The following is a 23943-nucleotide window of genomic DNA, read 5'->3' on the forward strand; positions in this document are numbered from 1 at the left end:
TTCATAGACTTTGGTTGCTTAATATTCAAATGAAATTGGAACTATGATTGTATGGAGTAAGTGACGGAGAGAGCCCTGTTAACTTTTGGTGTTCTCGTGAATTATGATGTCTTATCCTTTTTTTTGGTTCCAGCATCCCAAAACTCATTATACATCACAACGAAGTTAGCAGAAGTTCCCGTAGAGAAAGTGAACGGTTCACTGGGAGTCACCATACGTGGAGGTCTTCCGGACAACTCGGCTCCCAGTGCAGACTTGGTGCTAAACAGCAGGTCCTTAGATGCCTTACCTCTGGTGGTAACACATGTGAGACCTGGTGGTGCTGCATACAACACTTCTAGGATAAAACCTGGTGATAGGTTACTGAAGGTTGACCATGTAAGTATTTTCTTGAAACTTTTTGAGGTCCCATGCCTCAACAGGAAAAAAGGAACCCTTATACAATCACTTCGTTGTTTGTCTGTTTGTCTGTCTGTCGTATCTGTCAATTCAAGGGAATCAAAACCTATAGGTTATTTTAAGTATAGAATGTACCAGCTATACCTACTCACGTATTAAGTCGATGAGTTTAATCATGAAATTTGGTATGTATATGCTTGCGTGGAATGCTGCCAAGAATATTGGCTGCATTTTCGCGCTGCACGGCCAGGCTGATCCTTTGCGCAAAAAATGAGGTCAGTCCTTCTGCCCCCAGATGAGGCTATTAATCGCGGTGAAATGTCTCGTAAATTTTATTCTAACACCTTGTATAAACCAAAGTCAAATAACTTTTTATATATTTCAGATATCACTAACGAACAAAACCTTATCGGAAGTTCATCAGATCCTGCAGAACTGCCCACAAGTGACGAGCCTGACCATAGAATACGATGTATCTATCATGGAGTCAGTGAAATTGGCAACTGGACCCTTACTAATTGAGATCGAAAGGCCGTGCAATGAGGACTTAGGGCTGTTCCTGAGCAATCAGAGGTACTCTGATGACGTGTACAGTTCAGGGTCGGACACGTACCAGAGGGTGGGGACGTGCAACGCGATTTATATTGATAGTATTTTACCTGCTAGCATTAGTGACAGGTGAGTTTTCTATTACTACCACAGAACTCCTAAGAGTCTTTTTCCTTTTGTGATTACTATTATAGGCAATAAGTTGATAATATATTAACTCAAAATTAAAAAAAAAACCCGACACAAAAACCATTATAAGAAAACTAGAAAAGAGCCGATATCTTTCAAACGGCTGAACCGATTTTCTTCGATTACCTATAGCTAAGAACACTCTCAATCAAAGCCACCTTTGAAACAAAAAAAAAACTAAATTACAGACACATACACAGATACACAGATACACACGTCAAAATTATAACACCCCTCTTTTTGGGTCGGGGGTTAAAAAAAATGGATATGTAAGTCATTTCAATATTTAGTTAGTATGAACTCCGTAATTCAATAGTGCCTATTAAGTATTAACCAAGTAAATAGAAATAAATTATTAATATTATAATCTATAATAAATTTTCCAACCCTAATTACATCCTCGAATAAATTAAATTAATTGAAACCTGACATTGCATCTGCGATTTATGTAATCTCGTTTATTATTCATCAAAGGAATTACTAAGCAGGACTACTAATTATACTAATTATATTAATATTATTCTACGCTCAGCAGTTAGACATTTCTTACTGTAATTAATAATATTATTATAATAAACAAAGCAAAGTTATTATTTTATAATATAACTAGCGAACCGCCCCGGCTTCGCACGGGTGCTTGAAAATAAAATATATATAGCCTATGTCAGGAAGAATGTAGTGTGTACTCTATTGGTCCAAATTTCATGATTCGAAGTCAACGGGAAGTACCCTATTTTATTCTATGGAAAAGTCGTTATAATGGCTAAAATATAAATGTTTGGTTTATACTATCGCGGACTTTTTTGTAGGCATTATTGAGTTCTACAACTTTTCTATAGAAGTTAACCATACATCTCTAACCATTTAGGCAGCGTTCGCGAGAATCGTTAACGTACGGCAGTTTTTTCGACGCCTTACTCCACAATTTTCACTACCACGAAAAATCCTATCTATTTTCCGGGATAAAATATAGCCTATACGGATTCGGAAGAATCCCTCTAAGTAATGGTAAAAGAAATTTTGAAATCGGTCCAGTAGTTTTTGAGCCTATTCAATACAAACATACAAAAATACAAAAATACAAAGGTTTCCTCTTTATAATATTAGTATAGATATTATTACCTATACTTGAAGGAAACTTTTAAATGATTTTTTAGGGTTCTGTACCTCAACCCTTATAGGATCACTTTGTTGTCTGTCTGTATGTCTGTCCGTCCGTCGTGTCTATCAAGAAACCTATAGGGTACTTCCCGTTGACCTAGAATCATGAAATTTGGTAGGTAGGTCTTATAGCATGAGTACAGGAATAAATCTAAAAAACCGCGAATTTGTGGTTAAGTATATCATTAAAAAAAATTGTTTCAATTTTCAAAATAAGATAACTATATCAAGTGGGGTATCATATGAAAGGGTTTTATCTGTACATCCTAAAACAGATTTTTATTTATTTTTAAGCATAATAGTTTTTGATTTATCGTGCAAAATGTTGGAAAAAGTACTCAGTACGGGAGACTGACTCGCACTTGGCCGGTTTTTTTATTTATTTGGTTAGCCACTGATTAAAACAATAGTGTAGTAAAACAAATAATTAGTAGGTACCTAAAATCCGACAGTCGTAATTTTACTAATTAAATAGTTTTTGTTATCAAAAGAGTTTTAATAAAGTTAAGGTCCAAATTGTTCCCAATTTCAAACTAAACTTGTTCCATAACCAAATTATTCTAACGAAGGTGGGTAAATGTAACTAAATTAAAGTTTAGTTTGGCTAGATCCAATTGCTAACCTGCATTTGGCAGCCGAATTTCATCTAATGAAATGCAAATAAGCTAGTATCTAGTATTTTGGTTTATGGCACTGTGCTGATTGGAGAATTAGGAACACTGTTGATTTTAGTTACTAAACAGTCAGGCTGTGATTAGGTTACTACCAATTTAGTAATTAACGATATATGATGCCATGTGACTTCAAACTCAAACTCAAAACTCAAACTCAAAATCATTTATTCAAAATAGTTAGATACTATTGTACACCTTTTGATGGTCAGAATTATTAGATTTGGAAGATGATACAGTGGTGATAATTAATTAATTACGTAAACTTAAAACTAAGGCGTCAAATGTTCTAACATTTGACGCCTGCCTGTGACGTCGATGCCTCAAAGTTTTGTTAGAAGTTCCTTAACTATCGTGAACTGTGACATAACTGAGTAGGTTCCTGCGGTAGTGGGGCGGAAGTGGGGGGGGGGGGGGGGGGGCTGTCACCTTCCCGAACCTGTCCACTATCGCCGAAGACTCTTCAGTAATATATAAATATATAAGATAATATAAAGTATATTTATTTATTTATTTATTTTTCATGTACCAAAATTGTAGTTACAAAGTTATGATAAATTAAGCTATGTACAAAGGAAATGCTTATCTCTAAAAAGAGATTTCTTCCAGCTATACCTATACCATCGAATTAGTTCTACAATTTCTTGAAATTATGATGATGATTAAAAAACTACCCTTTTCAGATGTGGTGCACTCCACCCTGGCGACCAATTGCTAGCATTTGATGACCATGTAATAGATGGAAACAATTACACGGCTGAAGAGGTTATGTGCTACTTAGAGAACTGCGAAGCTGGGTTCACGAGGCTGCACGTTGCTCCGAGGCATGTCCTTGCTCATGGAGGAAGATTTACTAGAGGTATCTACCTAATGTTAAAAACCATTCGCTCAATGAGCTCTAGACAATGATATGCCCCACATGCTATGGTTAGAAAAAAAAAGTTCCAGGCTCGTTTGGGCATGGGAGCCCCTCTGAAAAATTAATTAGTTGAATTTCTAATTCAATATTCAGTTTTAAGTCAATATTTATTTTGTCTACGAGGTACAGACTGTGACATGTGGACAGACAGACAGACAGCAGAGTGACCAGTTTTCACATCATACATATTTTAAATCAGTTCGCTTGTATGGAGTGTCGCGGGTGTGGTACGAGTAAGTAATATAATTATTCTTCTATAAAATCACATTTTTATTCATTGCGTTAGTAAACAGAGAAAGTAAAAAAGCCAATTTAATCAGAGAATCCTTAAGTTTCAATGTCCTCAAAGTTCCAAGTAATCAAGAAGTTCTGTAAGAAACCAAACAGAGGCAAGACAAAATCAGATTCTTCGCATAGTTTTCGATGCTACTAATGTCACTGGCAATGTATGTTATACGGCATTCGATACAATGCCTAGAGTTTAATGCTATTTAAGATTTATTTTTATTTTATGCGGAATACTCATAGCGTAACAACCACAATACGACCATGTATAAGGCTCATCAGACATTATTTTAACATATTGTACCAATATTTTATTGAATAATTCATTCATTCATTCACAGAACTATGAAAAATTGTTATATTATTTCTGTAGTAACGAAGGTAGAGAAGCTGGATTAAGATATGAATCATGTAGAACAACTTTTAGCCTTCTATCACGTATTTAAGAGTCGAGTCTTCAATTTCATAATTTTCCACATCTTCAGTCGACATTATTTACAAATACCTCTAGGATATTTATGCGATGCTGTATACCTAATTAAAATAGTTAAAGCAAAACTTTATAATTATGTTTAATCATGAAAGCAATTTTTATAAAATGCCTTGGAGTTATATGAAATACCTGAATTATGTACTATGCCAGTAACACAAATAAATTAAACGAATTCTTTGAAGAGCCTACAACAAATTAGGTGATTACGGAGTAAGGGTGAGTTCACACAGAAGTTGAGGCGAGCGGAGAGGAGAAGTAATTAGTTAAAGATATCGGATCTAGTGCCAAAATACAGAGTGCAGTGAAAAGGATCCGAGCAGTAGCATCAACTCTGTGACAGATGCAGTTTAGCTTTCATAATATTGCGGCATACAACAGTTATAATAAATTTAAATGGCAAGAAGCCAATTCAATTGGAGAAACCCTTAATTTTCTTAGGCTCAAAGTTCCCAACAATAAGAATCATGATCAACCCATTTCCGCCCCGCTACTGAGTACGGGTCTCCTCTCAGAATGAGAAGGGTTTAGGCCATAGTCTGCCACGCTGGCCCAATGCGGATTGGCAGACTTCACACACCTTTGAGAACATGGAGAACTCTCAGGCATGCAGGTTTCCTCACGATGTTTTCCTTCACCGTTAAAGCAAGTGATATTTAATTGCTTAAAACGCACATAACTGAAAAGTTAGTGGTGCGTGCCCGGGATCGAATGCCCGACCTCCGATTAGGATGCGGACGTTCTAAACTCTAGGCTATCACAGCTTTTAGACACAGCACAATTAGAATGTGGTACCGTAATTTCTAATTTCGATTCGCTAACTCAGTTTCTAACGCTGAATGATAGCCACCGGGCTCATTTGACATTGGTTGGATCTACATTGCTGCTTCATTGAGTGATATTAAAATATTGTTTCATAGAAAATTTTCAATGGATTTAAAAATAAATGTCAAAAGAGCCCGATGTTAGACCTGTGTAAATATTTACACGTCTCGTATCCATTGAAAATATCTGTAACTGTTTTTAGCTCCGATTTCCTCTCCGCTCATCCTTGCTTTAGTGAATATAATATACCCTTAACTCTTTTATCATAGAGCAAGAGTTTTACTATGTTACGTTTTACAATTCCATAGACTGCATGGGTGGGCCCCCTAACTTAAAGTTTTCGCGGGGTGTCTGTCTGTAAAATCGAGCCCGTGTACTGCCTTGAATATTTCTTTAGGAGGCGTAGTTCGGGACTTCTTGTTTGTCTTCGCCTTAATCCTACTTGGGTCTGGTTCTTGTTTTTAAGCTCCATGATAATCTGTTTTGGGTCATATCTATTATAAGCTCATCCTATAGTTATCTAAATAGTCTTTATGATATTTTGAGGTATTTTATGATACGATTCAAATTCAAAAATGTAAATTTCATGTAGATCAATAAATAATAATTAGTCTTATGTAGGTAGGCACATGTTAAAAAGGCAAAACATTTCAATATGTTCCTATCTTGTGTTAAGCTGTATGCAAAGCCTTAATGAAACTTTACTGTGTTTTCTGTGTGTTTAATACGAGATTTCACATCACACCAACGTTGGTAGAATTCGTACTTTCCATACTGAGCAGCCAGGCTGATGCTTTGCGCAAAAAATGAGCCAGTCCTTCTGTCAACAGATTTTTAAATGAATAATTGTTGTTTCGTTTTTATTAACTGTTGATATAAAAACACCACTGCTCATTATAATGTTTCAGCATTGAAAATGAGATTAAAGATTTAGAGAGTAGGATTTAGTAATAATTTCAATAAGATAAAAGACAATATGAAATAACGCAAAAATCCAATAAAAACAAACAAAGTTATTCTGACTTCCTTTTAGAGACATTGAAGCATTTTATTATTGCAATATCGTTATGGAAAAGTAATATTGTTTCCTATCATACGCATTCCATAATGCCATGTCTCTCTTGTATGGGATAATGATATTGTCTTCCATCAATTTTAATATTAATTCTATATTCCAATACTGTATTCCATCATAGAAGAAGAATGGATGAACACTTAGGAAAAGTTCAAGTTATGTATGCTATTGTATAGAAGCAGTTATATTGGTGATGTAACCTCAAATTCACGGTTTTCGGATTTTTTCCTTTGATGTGCTATAAGATATTGCTACCTGCCCAAATTCATGATTCTAGGTCAACGGGAAGTACCCCATAGCACCATAGATTAAGATTCCCTTGATACGACAGATCGACAGACAGACAGACAACGAAGTGATCCTATAAGGGTTGCTTTACTCCTTTTGAGATACGGAACTCTATTTAGCAAGAGAAAGACATAATTTTAAAAAGAATATTATGAAGATAAAGATAGCGATATGTATTATTGACAAGAAAGTGATTCCAGTCCAGCGCAAACTTTATAATGATAAAGTATGTATAGTTGTTTTATTTCACGATGGCTAGTCAGCCTTTATTGTAGTAGTGAATGTACCGATAAGCGTTAACGCATTTGTGTGCGTAATGTAAACCGCATCGTGGACACAACAGCTATACTCAGTACTAGATAATACCCGCAGCTTCGCCCGTGTGGATTGTTCAGATCCCCTGCAGCATCAGGATTGAGGAATTGGAATCCAAATTTTTATGGAACAATGACGCAACGTTCCCTTAACAATTTAAAAAAAATACGCAAATCGGTTCAAATATCCCGGATATATCAGTGTAGATAGGTAGAAAAACACAACTCCTCCATTTTTCAAAGTCGTTTAAAAAAGTAGCCTATGTTACTCCTTGGTTAATCCTTTACTTGTCTGTGAAAGTCCCGTCAAAATAGGTTTAGCCATTCCGAAGATTAGCCCGTCCAAACAGACACGACACTTCAATTTTTTTTATTAGTATAGATTATGATGATAAAGTACGACTGGTTGTTCCTGTCACCGGTCAGGTTGAGACTATTTTATGGGTCAGTAGGTACACGCTCTAGTAATAATGAGGGACAGATCATATCACTGGTCTAGAGGGCTCTCTCCGTCACTCGTTTCATACAATCGTAGTTCCAATTTCATTTGAATATTAAGCAACCAAAGTCCATGAAATTTCGCAGACATATTCTAGAAACTAATATATATGTCTGTGGTTTTCCAGATTTCTGTTAAAATATTCGGTTTCAAAGTTACGCGGTCTTAAAATTTTTCATACAAATCTTTGAGCCCCTGTAATTTTAAAACTACATATTTTTAGAAAAATCTAAAACACCACAGACACAGATATTAGTTTCTAGAACATGTCTGCAAAATTTCATGGACTTTGGTTGCTTAATATTCAAATGAAATTGGAACTACGATTGTATGAAACGAGTGACGGAGAGAGCCCTGTTAAAGTAGGCCAGAGATAAATAGCAAGCATTCATATTGTGAAGTACAAGAAATTAATCTGCTTTGTAGTACAGCTGCAATTCTGCTGTTCTTTAACTAAAAAAGCCATTAAGTGCAAAAATAGTGGTCGCCAAAAACGTGGGAATTTTTAAACAGTAATGTTTCTAAAAATTAATGCCACTTAGGACCAAGGTTTTTAGTTTGCAGCATTCTTTTTAGCAAGTTCGTTTTTGAAAATTTCTAGGTACGTTTTTTGATCGACTTAAAAAAATGTTTTTGTACTTAACGGTTTTTGTTAAGGATGAGATGAGATGATGATGACAAGATAGATTAGAGAATTTTAAGTATGAACTGTAAAGCTGGTCTGTGGTCTCTATCGTTATAACTACATACCGAACAGTATCGTATCAAAAGTGTAAATGATTGAAAATTTTTCAGAAAATACGTCCATTTTTTCTATACATAGTCAATAATTTTCATTCGATTCCAGAAAATTCCATGTCCGGCGCATCAACGTTAAATCCAAAGAAACAGCGGCAAAGGAACTACAGGCAGAGCTCTATGCCTAAACTAGGCTTACAAGATGACTACGGTAATAATTTAAATAACATATTATAATCCTTAACATAATCATTTTAAAAGCTAAGTATCACTTAGACTTCGTCTGTGATGGCGTTTGCTGGCGCGCGTGCTGTGATTGTTTGGAGTGATTTTTTTGTTAAGAGTGGCTGGTTTTTGTGTTAGTTGGTGTTTTTTGGTGGTGGAACTGACTGGGAAGCGCTACAAAGGGGCGCCGCGCGTATGTCGGCGGGCGCCGGCGCAGACGGAGTCCATACTTGTATAAATTCAATAACTTGAAAATATCACAAACTTGACATTGGCTAATCAGAGTAAAGCCAGATTTAAAGAAAAAAAAAAAGTATCACTTAAAAGGGTTTTAATATTTTAGTATGGACCCTTGTCTACCTACAGGTCTGCCAATTTCTTTTTTTTTTCAATTTTTTTGTCTCATACAATACTTGTTTGTATTGATGCCAGATAATACAGGTTCTATGCGTGGACGCCATTTTGGAAAAAAAGAAAAATGGTGGACTATTAGGTAGGCCACAATCTTTCTCTTCTTCTGATTTCTTTTAATTTTTTTTTTCTCTCTCGTCTGGCTTTACACTGATTAGCCAATATCAAGTTTTAAGTTATTTACAAGTTAGGGAAACTATATGTATAAGTCTGGATTTCGTCTGTGCCGGCGCCCGCCGACATACACGCGGCGCTCCTTTAGAGCGCTTCCCAGTCAGTTCCTTGGTCAGTTCCACCACCAATAAACACCAACAGAACACAAAAACCGGCCACCTCTAACAAAAAAACACTCCGAAAAGTCACAACACGCGCGCCAGCAAACGCCACCACAGGGGAAGTCCCAGGCCACAATCTTCAAAGCCCTTTCGTTATATTTTGTTATAACGGTAATAGAATAGAAATATACGTATTGAGAAAATTTGATCATAAATTCACATGACATTAAAATGGTAATACAGTTTTAAGTAGAATGAAATGTCATGATAAACTGGTATCTAATTAAATAATTGACCTCAAATCATGTTTTTACTGGAAACTTAATGAAAACACGGTAACTTTTGTCACCACCACCGCTCCGATTTAATGGGTAAATATTTTTTTTTATGGAAACAAGACTTTGGATTAAGGGTGGGACAACATTTGCTTAGGACCCGCTGTCATTTGTGTTCTCATTAAACTATCTAGTTTATTACTCCTAGTTTGGGATCCGACCGTGTGTTTTGTATGTTGGGTTGGAGTCTTGTAGGTTAAAGTTTATGTGGTCAGTTAAACAGCTACAGTGTGGACTTTCATTACTCTAACACCGGAATTCATAGTCTAGATAGGGATTTCTTTAGAGGACGATTCAGAAGACATATTATTGTGTCATACACAAACTTACTGCATTGCAAGGTAGGATCACATGGATACATTGCTTCGTAGCGACGTGATTGAAAGACAAACCAACAAACAAACACACTTTCGCATTCATAATATGAATAGTGATATCACTCACGATAGTTCAAACGCTAAAATGATTTTAAGCTTCCGCACCCGAAGGGTTCCAATGGGACCTTATTAAGACTCAGCTGGCCGTCCGTCAGTCTGTCCGTCCATCTGCCAATGGGCTATATCTCGATAACGGTGTTGAAATTGTCACAGAATATGTATTTATATTGCCGCTATAACAACAAATACCACATAAAATAAAAAAATAAAAAAATAAAAAAAATTCTAAATGGCCGCCATGAAAATAAAAAATATCAGAAGTGTAATTTCTCGTACGATGGCACGGAACCCATCGTGTGCAAATGCGACTCGCACTTGGCCAATTTTTTTAAACTGAGTTATCTTCCAGATGGGCAGCAGAACTACATGAACATGGGAGTGTGTCGGACGGAATCGCTGAACATCCAGCTGGAAGTCCCTCCTGGGCAGACCAGCGGACTGGCCGTGCACGATGAAAACGCTGCCTTGATCATTTCCCATGTTGCCCCACAGTCAACTGCGTATCGGTAAGTCGCATAAAAAAACGTGATCACCATTATCAACCGACAGACGTCCACAGCTGGGCATAGGACTCTTGTAGGGACTTCCACATGCCACGGTCTTTTACCTGAATCCAGCGGCTTCCTGCGACTCGTTTGATGTCTTCTTTGGTAATTCTCATTTAAAAAATGTTGTCTTTACAAAAAAAAAACCGTTATCATGATGATTATCATCAACTGGTAAACGTCCACAGCTGGACAAAGGTCTCCTGTAGGACTAGGGATATAAGTCTCTTAGAGGGACTTCCACATGCCACGGTCTTGTGCCACCTGTTTTTTTATCAATATAACTATTAAAGGTTCTAACAAGGGTTCTTAACACTCTAAAGTCTTGTCGACTTGTTTAGGCAATCCTGTGATTCCTGCGAGTCCACCTGGTGGGGATTCATTCAAACACTTTGTAACCTCATTTCTACCGTTTGAACCCTGTCCAATGCCACTTCAGCTGCCGGTTGAGCTATGTCGGTTACTCTGGTTCTCCTACTCCTAATCACGTAGAGAAAATCCAAGCATAACTCTCTTCATCGCCTGGTGACTTTAGATTTCCTATGAAACTTATTGAAGTCATTTAATTCTTGCAATCATCATGGAAACTGATTAAACAAGTATTTTTTCTTCAGGTCTGGCTGCTTACAAATCAGAGACAGGGTGATGTCAATAAACGGCCACGATAACCTCACAGTGGATGTAGCAAATGAAATACTGCAAAGGAGGAACGACTCTCACAATCCAAAGTATTTGACTCTTAACGTCGAGTTCAGTATGCCGAATACGATAGAAGCCTCCAGTGGGGTGTTTAATGTTAAACTAGCGAAAACTTCTGCTGGACTTGGTGTTACTATTACAGGTGAAAATTTTAAGAGAATAACCCTCCTTCATACAAATGTAGTTCGTTTAGTGGGAAGCTTTGATTGGGTTCAGGAATCAGGATCATACAAAAAGCTTCCTCACTCTAGTTCAGTCTTTTTTTATTCAGATACAAGTCACAAGGTGCAATCTCACTTGGTGGTAAGTGATGATGCAGTCAAAGATGGAAGCGGGCTAACCTGGAAGGTGTAGGGCTGTTTTTATTAAACCCATACATACCACTTTGGTTTCTATACGTCATCGTAAATGCTAAACCGCTTGGCAACACGGCTTCGCTGGTAGGGTGATAACTAGCCACGGCCGAAGCCTCTCACCAGACCAGACCAGAAACTAAGAAATAACTTTCCAAACCCCTACTGGGAATCGAACCCGGGACCTGCCACTAATAAGACAGCGTTTACCACTGCGCCAGGGAGGTCTTCAATTTGCTATCTTCTTATTTGCTATATTATTTTATTAATCATTTTAATTCTCGTAAAGGTTGTAAGCAAAAACTTCTAAGCAATGAAGAGCCAATGGTCATATCGGACATCAAGCCGGGGTCTGTAGCCCATCGGAGCGGTGCCCTCGCCCCCGGAGACCAGTTGCTGGCTATCAATGGACAGCCACTACATAACTTATCACTGGTAGGTAATTAATTTGCTACTGTAGTTTTAAAGCTGATATTTCAATAGGTAAAAAAATAAGCCCCCAATAGCTCAACGGTTATAGGAGTCGACTGAAATCCGAAAGCGGTTCAAACCCCAACCGTTCCACTATTGTCATACCCACTCCTCTTTTATTCGTGAGGAAAATCCGACAACATAAAACATTTTTAACCCCCGACCCAAAAAGAGGGGTGTTATAAGTTTGACGTGTGTATCTGTGTATCTGTGTGTCTGTGTATCTGTGTATCTGTGTATCTGTCTGTGGCATCGTAGCGTCTAAACGAATGAACCGATTTTAATTTAGTTTTTTTTGTTTGAAAGGTGGCTTGATCGAGAGTGTTCTTAGCTATAATCTAAAAAAATTGGTTCAGCCGTTTAAGAGTTATCAGCTCTTTTCTAGTTTTCTTGTAGAAAAGAAGGTTAGATAACCGTTAGGTTCATAATATTATGTCAATAGACAAATGTCAAGCTGTCAAGATGGACGTTGCCTAAATACATAATTATTTATTTGAAAATGATGTTTTGGAAAACTCAAATACTTTGGATCTTCGGGGGTGTTATAAATTTTTAATTTACACTTGTTAATATTTGATCTTCGTCCTAATGCAATAGTGTCTATCATTTACGACTTAACTACAAAACTGACTGCAATGCGGCACAGAGGTCTTACATCTTGGTCGAAAAATCAAAGCGACGAAATTATCTAGACTCTAGAAAACTCTAAATCACAAAATCCTAATCTTTAAATATGTTAATAAAGAAACATAGCTGTGATCTACGTTGAATTATTTAAAAAGTAATGTTCAATTGAAAAACATAAATAAGTAAAAAAACTTTGAAATTATAATTTAACTTTCACAGGATACCGCCTTCAATATCCTTCAGAACTCTCCCGAGGATATTATAACTTTGAAGATCCGAAAACGTGACCTAACTGAGGACTGGTCGAATATCCACAAACACAACGCAAAAATGACCTTACAAAGCTTCAGTAATATCGAAACTAAGGCCGTAGTCCACAGTGGGGAAGACTCAGGCCATCATACAGACAGTCCTAATAATAGTGCGAAGGAAAGTGAGAGGAGTCATGGTAGTGATAATGGAAATACTGCAGTTTTTATGGTGGAAATAATTAGGCAAGAAAATGGACCCCTTGGATTGACGATCGCTGGTAGTGAAGATATTGCACAGCCTATTTTGTTGAGCGGTCTTATTGAAGGTAAAAATTTAATAGAATATTGTAACTTTAGAGTTATTTGCCTTTCTCTCTGTTTCACAATCCTTATTGCTGAGGGTCGTGCCCCTTTCTATAAAATACATAATGGTAAGAGTTTATCTGGTCCCAGAGATGCGCAAAGAGCGCAATACGATCCTGATTCTTAGGTTAACAATTGATATTATTATTTTTATCAGATGTTTATAGTAATAACCGGGACTTACTCCTTATCACGCTCTCTAGAGCACAGAAGGGAGTTCGAAAATCAAAATCAGATCATTAAAGGTCATCATTCATCAATCCAGTTACCGACTTTGTTCAATTACACAAGTAGGTAATAATATAGACTTCCTCTATAGTTCTTCAAATCAAGGGTGAATAGGCATCAAGGACTGGGTCATGACCTACCAGTAGGGATTGAGGCTCAGTGCTAGTCTAAAAATTAAAAAAAAGTATGCACGTTGGCTTTTAAGAATTGTAATAAATAAGAGAGTAGATTGAAAGCTGATCTCATTTTGATGTAACACGAAAATTGGTATTGTGTCCTGTAGGTGGTCTCGCGGAGAAATGTGGCAAGCTGGCGATAGGCGACGAGCTGCTAAGTATAAACGGCGAAAGTGTGCTAAACAAGCCATTGTCTGAAGCTATCAAGCTGTTGCAGCAAAGTGGGATGCGAGTCCAGTTGCAAATGTGCAGGAAAGTCACAGGTAAAGCCATTGAACTAAATTAGTAGCTACTCGATTAGCTACTAAATTAGTAGATGCTCGATCGTTCTTAAATAAAAACTGTTTTAAAATGTACAGGTAAAGGCCCTTTCATGACATACCCCACTTGGTATAGTATATTACTTTGAAAATTGAAAATACTAATTATTTGCTCATAAACACATTATAACTTATTTTCTGTGATGTAGGTACCTACAAATTCACGTTTTCGAATTTTTCTCTTTACTTTTGCTATAAGACCTACCTACCTGCCAAACATGATCCTAAGTCAATGGGAAGTAACCTACAGGTTTTCTTGACAGACTCGACAGACAGACGGACAGACAGACAACAAAGTGATCCTTTAAGTGTCCTTTTTTCCTTTTGAGGTACGGGATCCTAAAAATAGAAAAAAGTGAACTAAGTTTTCATATCTGATTGCCAATTTGGCGTTAACAAACGTAATCTGGCATAATGAATTTCATTTCGCTTGTAATAAAAGTTACGACTCCTCCGTGATTGCGTGGAAGTCATTGGGTGTTGTGGTCAAACAATTTAAGTTTTTTCATTAGGTAGCTGCAAAAAGTCGTGATATTGGCATAATACCAAACAAACTTCCACCAGTATACTTATATTATATTTTGTAAGACATCGTTCGAAACTTAATACATAAAGAATTCAACATTTTGTGCAAGATTTCATTAAAAACTGTACTAATTATAAATGTTATTATGTCTGTGTGTTTCTTATCTTTTCATGATTTATCCACTCAATCAATTTTGACGAAAGCGACGCCAGTTTAGCGATTTTAAGAGTTTAAAAAAAAAAAAAAAATTGTTTTGTTATTCTCTCATTCTCATTTGAATACAAACAAACTGTAGGTACTTGTTTCAGAAATTAATATCAGGGTCTGAGGTATTTTATGGAAATTGGTCAAGTCGGACAAGAAGGGTTCCGTGCCATTGTGCACGCAATAGGTCTTTTTTTGTTGCGGCAATTTTGAAACATTCTGTGAAAATTAAAGGTCTCTACCTATTATGGTTATCAAGATAACTACAGTCCACTGACAGACAGACGGAGGGACGGACGGACGGACGGTTAGACGGATGGACGGACAGTAGAGTCGTAGGTATTATAGAGCCCTTTAAATGTACAGTTCGAAAGTTATACCTATAGGCTCAAAGATTTACATACAAACCTTTTAAACTGCACATTTTTACGGAAATCTGGCAACCCAAAAACAGGTATTTATTTCTAGAATGTATCTAGGTACAACATTTCATTGATTTTGATTGGTTAGTTTTCAAATGAACCAAGCTATATTTGTATGGAGATGGCTAGAGAGCGCACGAAGGGAAAATGGTCTTAAAATCTGAAGACACAAGGATGTGTTTAATTTATTTTTAAGATAATTCACAAATTCACAGGTTCGTCGGATTGTGCAGAGTCCAGTGTAAGAGATTCCAGTCACTCTACATCCAGTCCAGGGTTATCCAACGACAGTGCGGTGGAGTCCTGGGACCAGAACACTCCAGTGCGGACCAGTGCAAACTGTGGTACGTGTAATATTTTTTAGGGTTCCAACCGTAGGGTGCCAACGGGGCCCTTATTATTAAGCGTTCACTATCAGCGTCAGTCTCTCTATCAGCTGGTTGTATCTCATGAACCCATCCATGAATATGTAGAGTTGAAATTTTTACAAAATGCGTATTTCCATTACCGCTTAAACAACAAATAATAAAAAAAATTAAAATGGCCGCCATGTAAATTAAAAAAGTGCTACTTCTTGTATGATGGTACAGAACCCTCTGTTCACTGCTCGCGCTTACCTACTTTAAAAAGTAACTTGAATAATACTTGCAAATGAAATTTCCACCGCACCATCCGCGCATATTATGAGCTTTATAAGATAAAAGATGAGCATATGAATCCTTCATTTTGGTCCACGGTGAAATAGGTAATATCTTACAGGATTGTCTTCATAAATAATTCTTATAATAATGGACCCCATTATTTCATAAATCAGCTCTGTTTGAGGCTTTGTTAACAATAGGCAAATAAGAAATATTGATACAAATAGGACTTAGAAATGACCTTGGTCATAGATATTAAAATAAACATAATTCTCTATGCAATGTGCACCAACCGCTCTCCCATTACTAAAAACCGACCAAGTGCGAGTCGAACTCGAACACCAAGGGTTCCGCACCATCATACAAGTTATACCTAACGCTTTTATGTATGCACTGCGAGTTAATAACGAACCGCGACATCTATATGTGACTTAGCAAATTATATTTTTCGTGAACACATTTTAATTTTTAGGGTTCCGTACCTAAAAAGAAAAACGGAACCCTTATAGGATCACTTTGTTGTCCGTCCGTCCGTCCGTCGTGTCTGTCAAGAAACCTATGGGGTAGTTCCCGTTGTCCTAGGATCATTAAAGGCAGGTAGGTAGGTCTTATAGCACAAATACAGGAATAAATCTGAAAACCGCGAATTTGTGGTTTCATCATACAAAAAAAAATTAAAATGTGTTTCAATTTTCAAAGTAAGATAACTACATTACATACACATACATACATACACCGCATTACATATATTATTACCGCAAACAAATTCGGCCTCCCAAAACGAATATCCACCTTTTCATTTATGTATATTTCATTCACCGTCCAATTCGCAGGTAATTCCGAGGTAATAGAATATGCGGTGCCGGACAAAACTAGAATAATTGATAAACAGCCCTACTCTCCGACGGATGAAGACAAACTTATGGCATCCAGCTTCAATTCCGCGTACAACGTCCACGATTTGCCTCTGCCCAACTACTCACTAAACAATTCCCTCAAGACTTTCCATTACGAGAACACTAATATCATTCCCGAAAACACGTTAAAGAATAAACAGAATATAACAAGAGAGGATGACGTTCAACAAATTGAAATCCTGACGTCGAACATGAAGGACTGTCAGTTACATAACATGGAAAAGAACTCTTGCAAATGCGACTACGTGCAGATGGGACCGTACGGTATTGTGTCTCCTAAAATTCGCAGGCCGAATTGGGACAACGATTATTTGAATAACGGTATTTATACCGTCACTACGCCCCAGAAGTCACCTCACAAACCTAATATCCCTGGCACGAGTTTTCAATTTTCCACGAGTCCTATTTATGAAAATGACGCGCCGAGTAAGTTGCCATTTCATATTATTATTTTTCTGACGTTAGAAATACAATTTCATATTTCTCTTAAATTCAATAGGTACCTAAGTATACTGGTTCTTGGTTCTAGTACGTCTCACTTCGTACCTACAAACAAATACATACTGTTATAATACTAGTTGATGTATTATTAAGAGCTGGTCATAAGCTAGAGATTAAAATTGGTGTATCTACCTAAGTATCTAGTGCAAAGTACTAAAAGGTCGTTGATTTTCTCCGCAGAATCCTTTTGGTTATAATAAAGAGGCCCACATTGCTAAAAGGTTGCGTTCCGATACAATTCTCTAACACGCACAACCCAAATGTTTTTATTCAATTAAACTTTAACAAGTACTTTTGAATCGTCAAAAGCCTCTACCACTGGTTCGGAATGCCTTCCTTGAGAAGAATCAGCAAGAAACTCGGCGGTTGCTCTTTTGAAAGATTTGATATACATGTATAACAGTAATTGCAGTTCGTGCATAGCTGGAGCGCGAGCTGCAGGTCAAATCCACGATCTTTTATCATTTACATAATCTTGGATTGTATAATATGCTTTTCTCAGAAACATAGTTTTAGTATATTTTTAAACTTGTGTAGGTAAAGAAACGGCCTTAGACCCAGAAAATTTATCTCGTATTCAGAAAGCCATCATTATGACTGTCTATTGTTACTCGCGCTATACATGATACATTGTAATGTATTATGATACATCACAATACATCTGTTCCAGGTCTTTACAGCAGCGATACCCTTTCCCCCGCGCGTGGCTCCATCCATCACGTGATTTTGTACAAAGACGCCATTTACGACGACTATGGATTCTCAGTCTCAGACGGATTATACGAAAGGGGGGTGTATATAAATCGGATAAGAAAGGGCGGCCCCGCCGACATTGTTGGTTTGCTGAGGCCGTATGATAGGATTTTGCAGGTACAGTACCTTGCACAGAACCTTCTTCTAAATAGTACATGAATGGAAAAGGTGACTGACTGACTGATTGATCTACCAACGCATACTATTGGACGAATCAGGCTGAAAGGCATGAAGGTAGCTATTATGACATAGAATTCTGCTAAGAAAATAATTTCTAAAATTCAAGTTCTGAACGGGTAAAATAGGGGTTTGTAATTTGTACGTCCACGCGGACGAAGTCGCAGGCATAAGTTAGTTCTATAATAATGCTCTCCCAAAAGTTTCTTCAGTCAATCTCAACGCCTCAGCCTAGCTAAATCTTTTTTTTTATTCACTATAGGCAAGCGCTTGACCACAATCACACCTGATGGAAAGTGATGATGTGGTCTAAGATGGGACGCGCTTTCCAAGAAGGTACCTCTTCACTCTTGTTTTAATCACACTAGTAAGCACAGATGCACCCCCTTAGGGGTAAAACAAATATCCTTTCTTAGTAAATGTCTACGTCATAATAGTTATCTGCGTACCTTTCAGCCCGATCCGTCCAGTAGTTTTAGCGATCGGTCAAAATGTTAGATCAGTCAGTCAGTCAGTCAGTCAGCTCTTCCTTTTATATATTTATATGGGAAGAAGACAGTTGAATTTCACTTGTTTTACAGGTAAATGGTACAAGGACAGTAGACTACGACTGCTGTTTGACGGTACCACTCATAGCTGCCGCTGGAGACAGGCTTGAAATTGTGGTGCAGCGGATGGCGACGTCTCGAGTAAGTTAACACTGGTTCGGAATGCCGTTCCTACCAAGAAGAACTAGCAAGAAACTCGGCGGTTGCTCTTTTCAATTGTTCAATTTACAATAATATTCATACAATATACAATAATACAGAATTGAATGGAATTGAAATAAGACAAAGCAAGATAGTAAGTATATTGTAGAAAAAATGGTGGTATTTTTGCCATTACTATGGAAAAATACCACTAATTTTAATATTCGTGACCAAAATAATAATTTCCGAGGTGCTAGTTTGGTAAGGCTTGATGTATTTTTACCCGACTGCGGCAAAGCCAAAAGGAAGGGTTATGATTTTAGCAGTCTATGTATGTACGTATGTGGATATGTTTGTATCCAGATTCTGTGTGTTTGTGGCTCGATTTTGCTGAATGAGGTATCAATCGATTCGTCTTAAAGGTCCGGGTGACGTAGGTTACATTTGATACGAAAAAAATTGACCTAACGGATGTTAATGTTAACATAAAAAAAGTAGGGGTCTCCAAAAATTTTTTGTTGCTATTGTATCGAGTGGGATGTCAAAGAATAAGGAGAAAATTATGAGTTCATAAAATAAATATAAATGAACTACAACATTAAAATATACCAAGCGACAGTAAAACAATTTTACTATAATATAAAAAAAAAATTTTCACCGTTTATTAAGACGATCGCAGTCGGGTTTTAGTTTTCAACTTTATCTTGTTAATCAAATAAATCTCTTGACCCTCCGATGATTATTTTAAACACAAGAAATTATGCTTATTCGGTTGAACACGATCTCTTAATTAAAATTAAATTTATGCTATCCTTTTCCGCAGTAAGTATTGTGAAGAAGATAGCACTATTTTTAGATTATATTAATTGACTTTAAAGGTTGTGTAACGGTTGCTCGTACCTACTTATAACCGCCATTATCTAAAGTCGATACTAAAAGAAAAGAAAGCTATATGTATCTTGTTTTATAATATTTTGCGAATTTTTCTTCGGCATTATTCTAACAGTATATTGAAAGGGGTTTTCATTAAAATATAAATTTTGTTATATTGAAAAACATCACAAATAAGCTTACTGCGGATAAACTGGGGATAATACGTTTCTACGTTATTATTGAATTATTAGGAGCAGTATTATAAAAAGCTTCAGATCAAAGGAAAGGCAAAACAAAAAGTCATTAAGAAAGGCAGAGGCAAGGCTTTTAGGCTACAATGCTAAATGTACCCGAAGGCTTTGAAGTAAGAGTTATCCTTATTAAAGTTTCATCAGTTGCCGAAATACAAAAAAAAAACGGTCAAGAGCGAATCAAACTCGCACATGAAGGGTCCCGTAGTCCGTACCATCCGTATTATACCGTTTTTTGTAACCACCAATTCACGGTTTTCTAATTTCCCTTTTACTTGTGCTATAAGACATTGCTAGGCACCTGCCAAATTCATGAGTCAGCGGGTAGAATATTTTGTATCGACGGGTCTTGACAGACACGACAGGCAGACAGCGAAATGATCCTATAAGGGTTCTTTTTTACTTTTGAGCAAGGAATACTAAAAATATTAAATGTAAAGAAAAATGTAGATATAGAAATGATCGTCTTAATGTAATACAAAAAAGTCTTGTATTAGAAAAAAACAAGAATAGAAAAACTACTCTAATATACAATAAATAAGAGTGAATTTAGCCTATAGAATACTCATATATAGTATTTGCATGTCGCACTGTAGCTATAGATACCATCAGTAAAATCAATAAACTAGGACTAGGAGTTTGAACATCGCGGATATTCGAGCGTAAATCTCAGATATAGGTATCTGTCACATATAAATAATAGGTATAAATAATTGTTATTATTTAATTACAAAGCAAACTACCTTAAATTTGGCAAGTTTTTTTTTTTTTTGACAACGTTATAAGTTTTTTTATCTTTATTTTTTATAGTCCTTCATTCTTTAATGTCAGAGAACTAGCTGGGACTTCGTCTGTGTTGGTGTTAGCTGGCGGGCGTGCTCTGCTTTTTTGGAGTGTTTTTTTTTTTTGTTAAAACTGACTGGAAAGCGCTCTAAGGGGGTGCCGTGCGTGTGTCGGCAAGCGCCGGCACTGACGGGGTCCATACTTGTATAGTTTCCCTAACTTGTTACAAATAACTACAAACTTGACATTGGCTAATCTTTGAAAAGCCAGACCAGAGAGAGAAAAAAAAAGAACTAGTTGTTTTTTTACATTTCGCGCTTTCTTGATATTTATCAGTATTTCATACAAAATTATTGTATACTTACCTAAAATAAATGAAACACAATTAAAGTCTCTAAAAGAAAACAGTTTAACCAGTGAGGCGCGAAAAATTGTAACCCGGATTGCCCTGACTCTCTCTGGACGCCCTCCAAACCAGGACAAATCCGGGAAAACCCGGAAGGATGGTAACCCTAGACGTAGCTAAACCATCTAAACCTTTTCACGTGCGGGTGGTTTTAACGAATTTCCCCTAAGGCCTTTATTTTCGAGCTATTTCTTTTCGATAAAAAAATTCCTGTTAGACATTATCGTTCCTTTGAAATATTGGGACGTGGATAATGTTTTTTTTTTTCATTCACGAGCACAAATTGAATTGTTCAAAGTTAAATTAAATGTCTAGGCTATTAAAAAGTTAGCTGTGTTGCGCGGGTAACTTTTTTCAATTAATTTGAAATTACTGTTCGAACAATGCGTCGGATATGAAACAGTGATTCGTAAAAAAAAAAAAATATTAATTGTTAGGACCAAAAATCCCATAAAAAATATGCGTTTAATTAAAACTACCATACCCCTACTAGGTTAGCCCGCTTCCATCTTTGACTGTATCATCACTTATCAGGTAAGATTGCAGTCAAGGGCTAACTTGTGTCTGAAAAAAAAAACCTATAAACTGATGTATAAACTGTTCTATTTTCATTAATGATCACTTGAACGGTGTATATTTTTTGTAAATATACATGTGGTACATTATTGTAGTACTGCTGAAATATTTTCTGTGTACAGTCAAAGACCGTAAGTCGTTTAGCACCTTAATGATCCTATTCGCGTGGCACGGTTATCCACATGCGTTAGGTGTGTAGCGTGTTTGTAGGTTGTGTGTGCGACAGGTATTTGACGCAATAGTTTCGCGGAGTAGCTACTCGAATTCTGAGGCCGACCGTAATTTTTTTGAAGCGAAATTTTGTGAAAACTAACATTTAGTTTTTTGTTCCAGGACCTCAAAAACCACCGCCTAGAAGACAGTTCAAGCCCAAGTGACAGTAGTATCGTGACAAAAACTATTTAGTGCATAACCCGACTTTAGTGAAAGTACATCACAAACAATTGAAAAGTTCCGTTCTACACTACCTACTTAATTTCACTGGATTACCTAATGTGTACTTACAAGTTATAATATAAATAAACTTAATAGATAAGATAAGGTGATGTAATATATTAGACTTAATAATTAATAATATGTAGCTAATATTGTTTTAATATTTTGTAGGTATTTTATAATGCTCAAGTCGCCCGGATTTCTTTTTATAGTACCTACCTACCTACCTAATATTTTTTCTTATATTTAAAAAAAAAACATATAAAGTCCCCAATTGTCAAAGATTTTATTTTGGACTTCGTCTGTGTTGGTGTTGGCTGGCGGACGTGCTCTGCCTTTTTGGAGTGTTTTTTTTTTTTTGTTAATACTGACTGGAAAGCGCTCTAAGGGGGTATGTCGGCGAGCGCCGGCACAGACGGGGTCCATACTTGTATAGTTTAACTAACTTGTTACAAATAACCACAAACTTGACATTGGCTAATCTTTGTAAAGCCAGACGAGAGAGAGAAAAAAAAAATTATTTTGCATCACCATGCAGAAATAAGGATATTAGAACCAAAGAAAATACAACATCAGATGGAACGTCTATTTCATCTACATTATAATACCTTCCAAAGATTTGATTCCATTGTGCTTCTATTTCTAACTTTAGTCTTTACGGAATAAACGAAGTTGACGTGACAAGGCTTCAGTTGGGTGGATTTACTGAAAATCCTTTCGTACTCAGGTCTTTATTAAAGAGAGAATGCAAAATCTAAATAACTTCTAAACCTAGGGATTTGAGCTCTACTTTGACAATCATGCCAGCCAGTTAGTTTAATAAAATTCCCGTGGAAATTCTTTGATTTTCCGGCATAAAAAGTAGCCACTCTCCAGATCTTTAACTATAACATGCGACAAGTGTAAATTAAAAATTTATAATACCCCCGAAAGTGAAGGTTACAGTAACTAGAAAAGAATTGATAACTTTGAAACGGCTGAACCGATTTTATTGGATTATAGCTAAGAACACTCTCGATCAAGCCACCTTTCAAACAAAAAAACTATTTATTAATTTAGGAGTTATAATATCCCGTTTTTTGGGTCGGGGGTTAAAAAATCGCGTCGATCCTAATGCTTTCTTGCGACGCCGACGTGATTAAGGGATAAAATAACAAACAAGCACACTTTCGTATTTATGATATGGATAGTGGTAATTTAATGAATTTCTATACGATTGTTTGCAAATTCTAAAATGTGCCTAGATTTGTTATTGGAATGCCTTCAAATTCTAACATTTTATACTTACTTACTCTACCAATTTCTATTTTCGTTTTTGAAAGGATTACGATAACAGGTACTTAATTAATTTTTCTAAAATATGTTATTGTAAGTAATTTCATTAAAAAATACGCTATTACGTCTGTAATGCGCAACGCACATCTACAGACTCTGACATCGGGATAAATCTCCGAGAAGGTTTCTGCGATCTTTTTATCTTTTAAGCAATAGATTGCCAAAAGGTAAATTTTGAGTAACGAACAAACATCGATGTAGTATGATAAACAATGCAATATACTTTGTAAATTAGGATCAGAGATATTGCAGACTGTATTTCGGTCTGGATTGGAGCCAAATACCCGCTATCTTTAGTACTGAAATCTTCGAAAAATATTGCATTTTAAAATTTGT

General features: G+C 36.5%; 1 protein-coding gene and 1 long non-coding RNA gene across 4 annotated transcripts in view; one reads left to right on the plus strand and one right to left on the minus strand.

The window, feature by feature from the left end:
- LOC123867076 (glutamate receptor-interacting protein 2) overlaps window positions 1-22553 on the plus strand; it is a 316615-nt gene extending 294062 nt beyond the window's left edge. For 2 of the 3 annotated variants that reach the window (XM_045908923.1, XM_045908924.1), the window contains exons 5-18: window positions 134-378; window positions 785-1077; window positions 3653-3828; window positions 8512-8613; window positions 10435-10591; window positions 11245-11471; window positions 11972-12117; window positions 13000-13357; window positions 13906-14061; window positions 15486-15614; window positions 16745-17254; window positions 18000-18199; window positions 18841-18948; window positions 22171-22552. In XM_045908923.1, coding sequence (XP_045764879.1) covers window positions 134-378; window positions 785-1077; window positions 3653-3828; window positions 8512-8613; window positions 10435-10591; window positions 11245-11471; window positions 11972-12117; window positions 13000-13357; window positions 13906-14061; window positions 15486-15614; window positions 16745-17254; window positions 18000-18199; window positions 18841-18948; window positions 22171-22242 — 2879 coding nt within the window. In that variant the 3' untranslated portion in view covers window positions 22243-22552. Of the gene's footprint in view, window positions 1-133; window positions 379-784; window positions 1078-3652; window positions 3829-8511; window positions 8614-10434; window positions 10592-11244; window positions 11472-11971; window positions 12118-12999; window positions 13358-13905; window positions 14062-15485; window positions 15615-16744; window positions 17255-17999; window positions 18200-18840; window positions 18949-22170 lie in introns of all 3 variants that reach the window. The other variant, XM_045908925.1, reaches the window with a different exon arrangement.
- On the minus strand, window positions 3405-15391 carry LOC123867117. Its single transcript, XR_006796335.1, has 3 exons — window positions 15335-15391; window positions 12776-12779; window positions 3405-3415 (listed from the first exon to the last, which is right to left on the minus strand). It is a non-coding gene; the product is annotated as an uncharacterized LOC123867117 (long non-coding RNA).
- Window positions 22554-23943: the final 1390 nt, after the last annotated feature.

The sequence above is a fragment of the Maniola jurtina genome, chromosome 7, assembly GCF_905333055.1.
Source record: "Maniola jurtina chromosome 7, ilManJurt1.1, whole genome shotgun sequence".
Lineage (NCBI taxonomy): Eukaryota > Metazoa > Arthropoda > Insecta > Lepidoptera > Nymphalidae > Maniola > Maniola jurtina.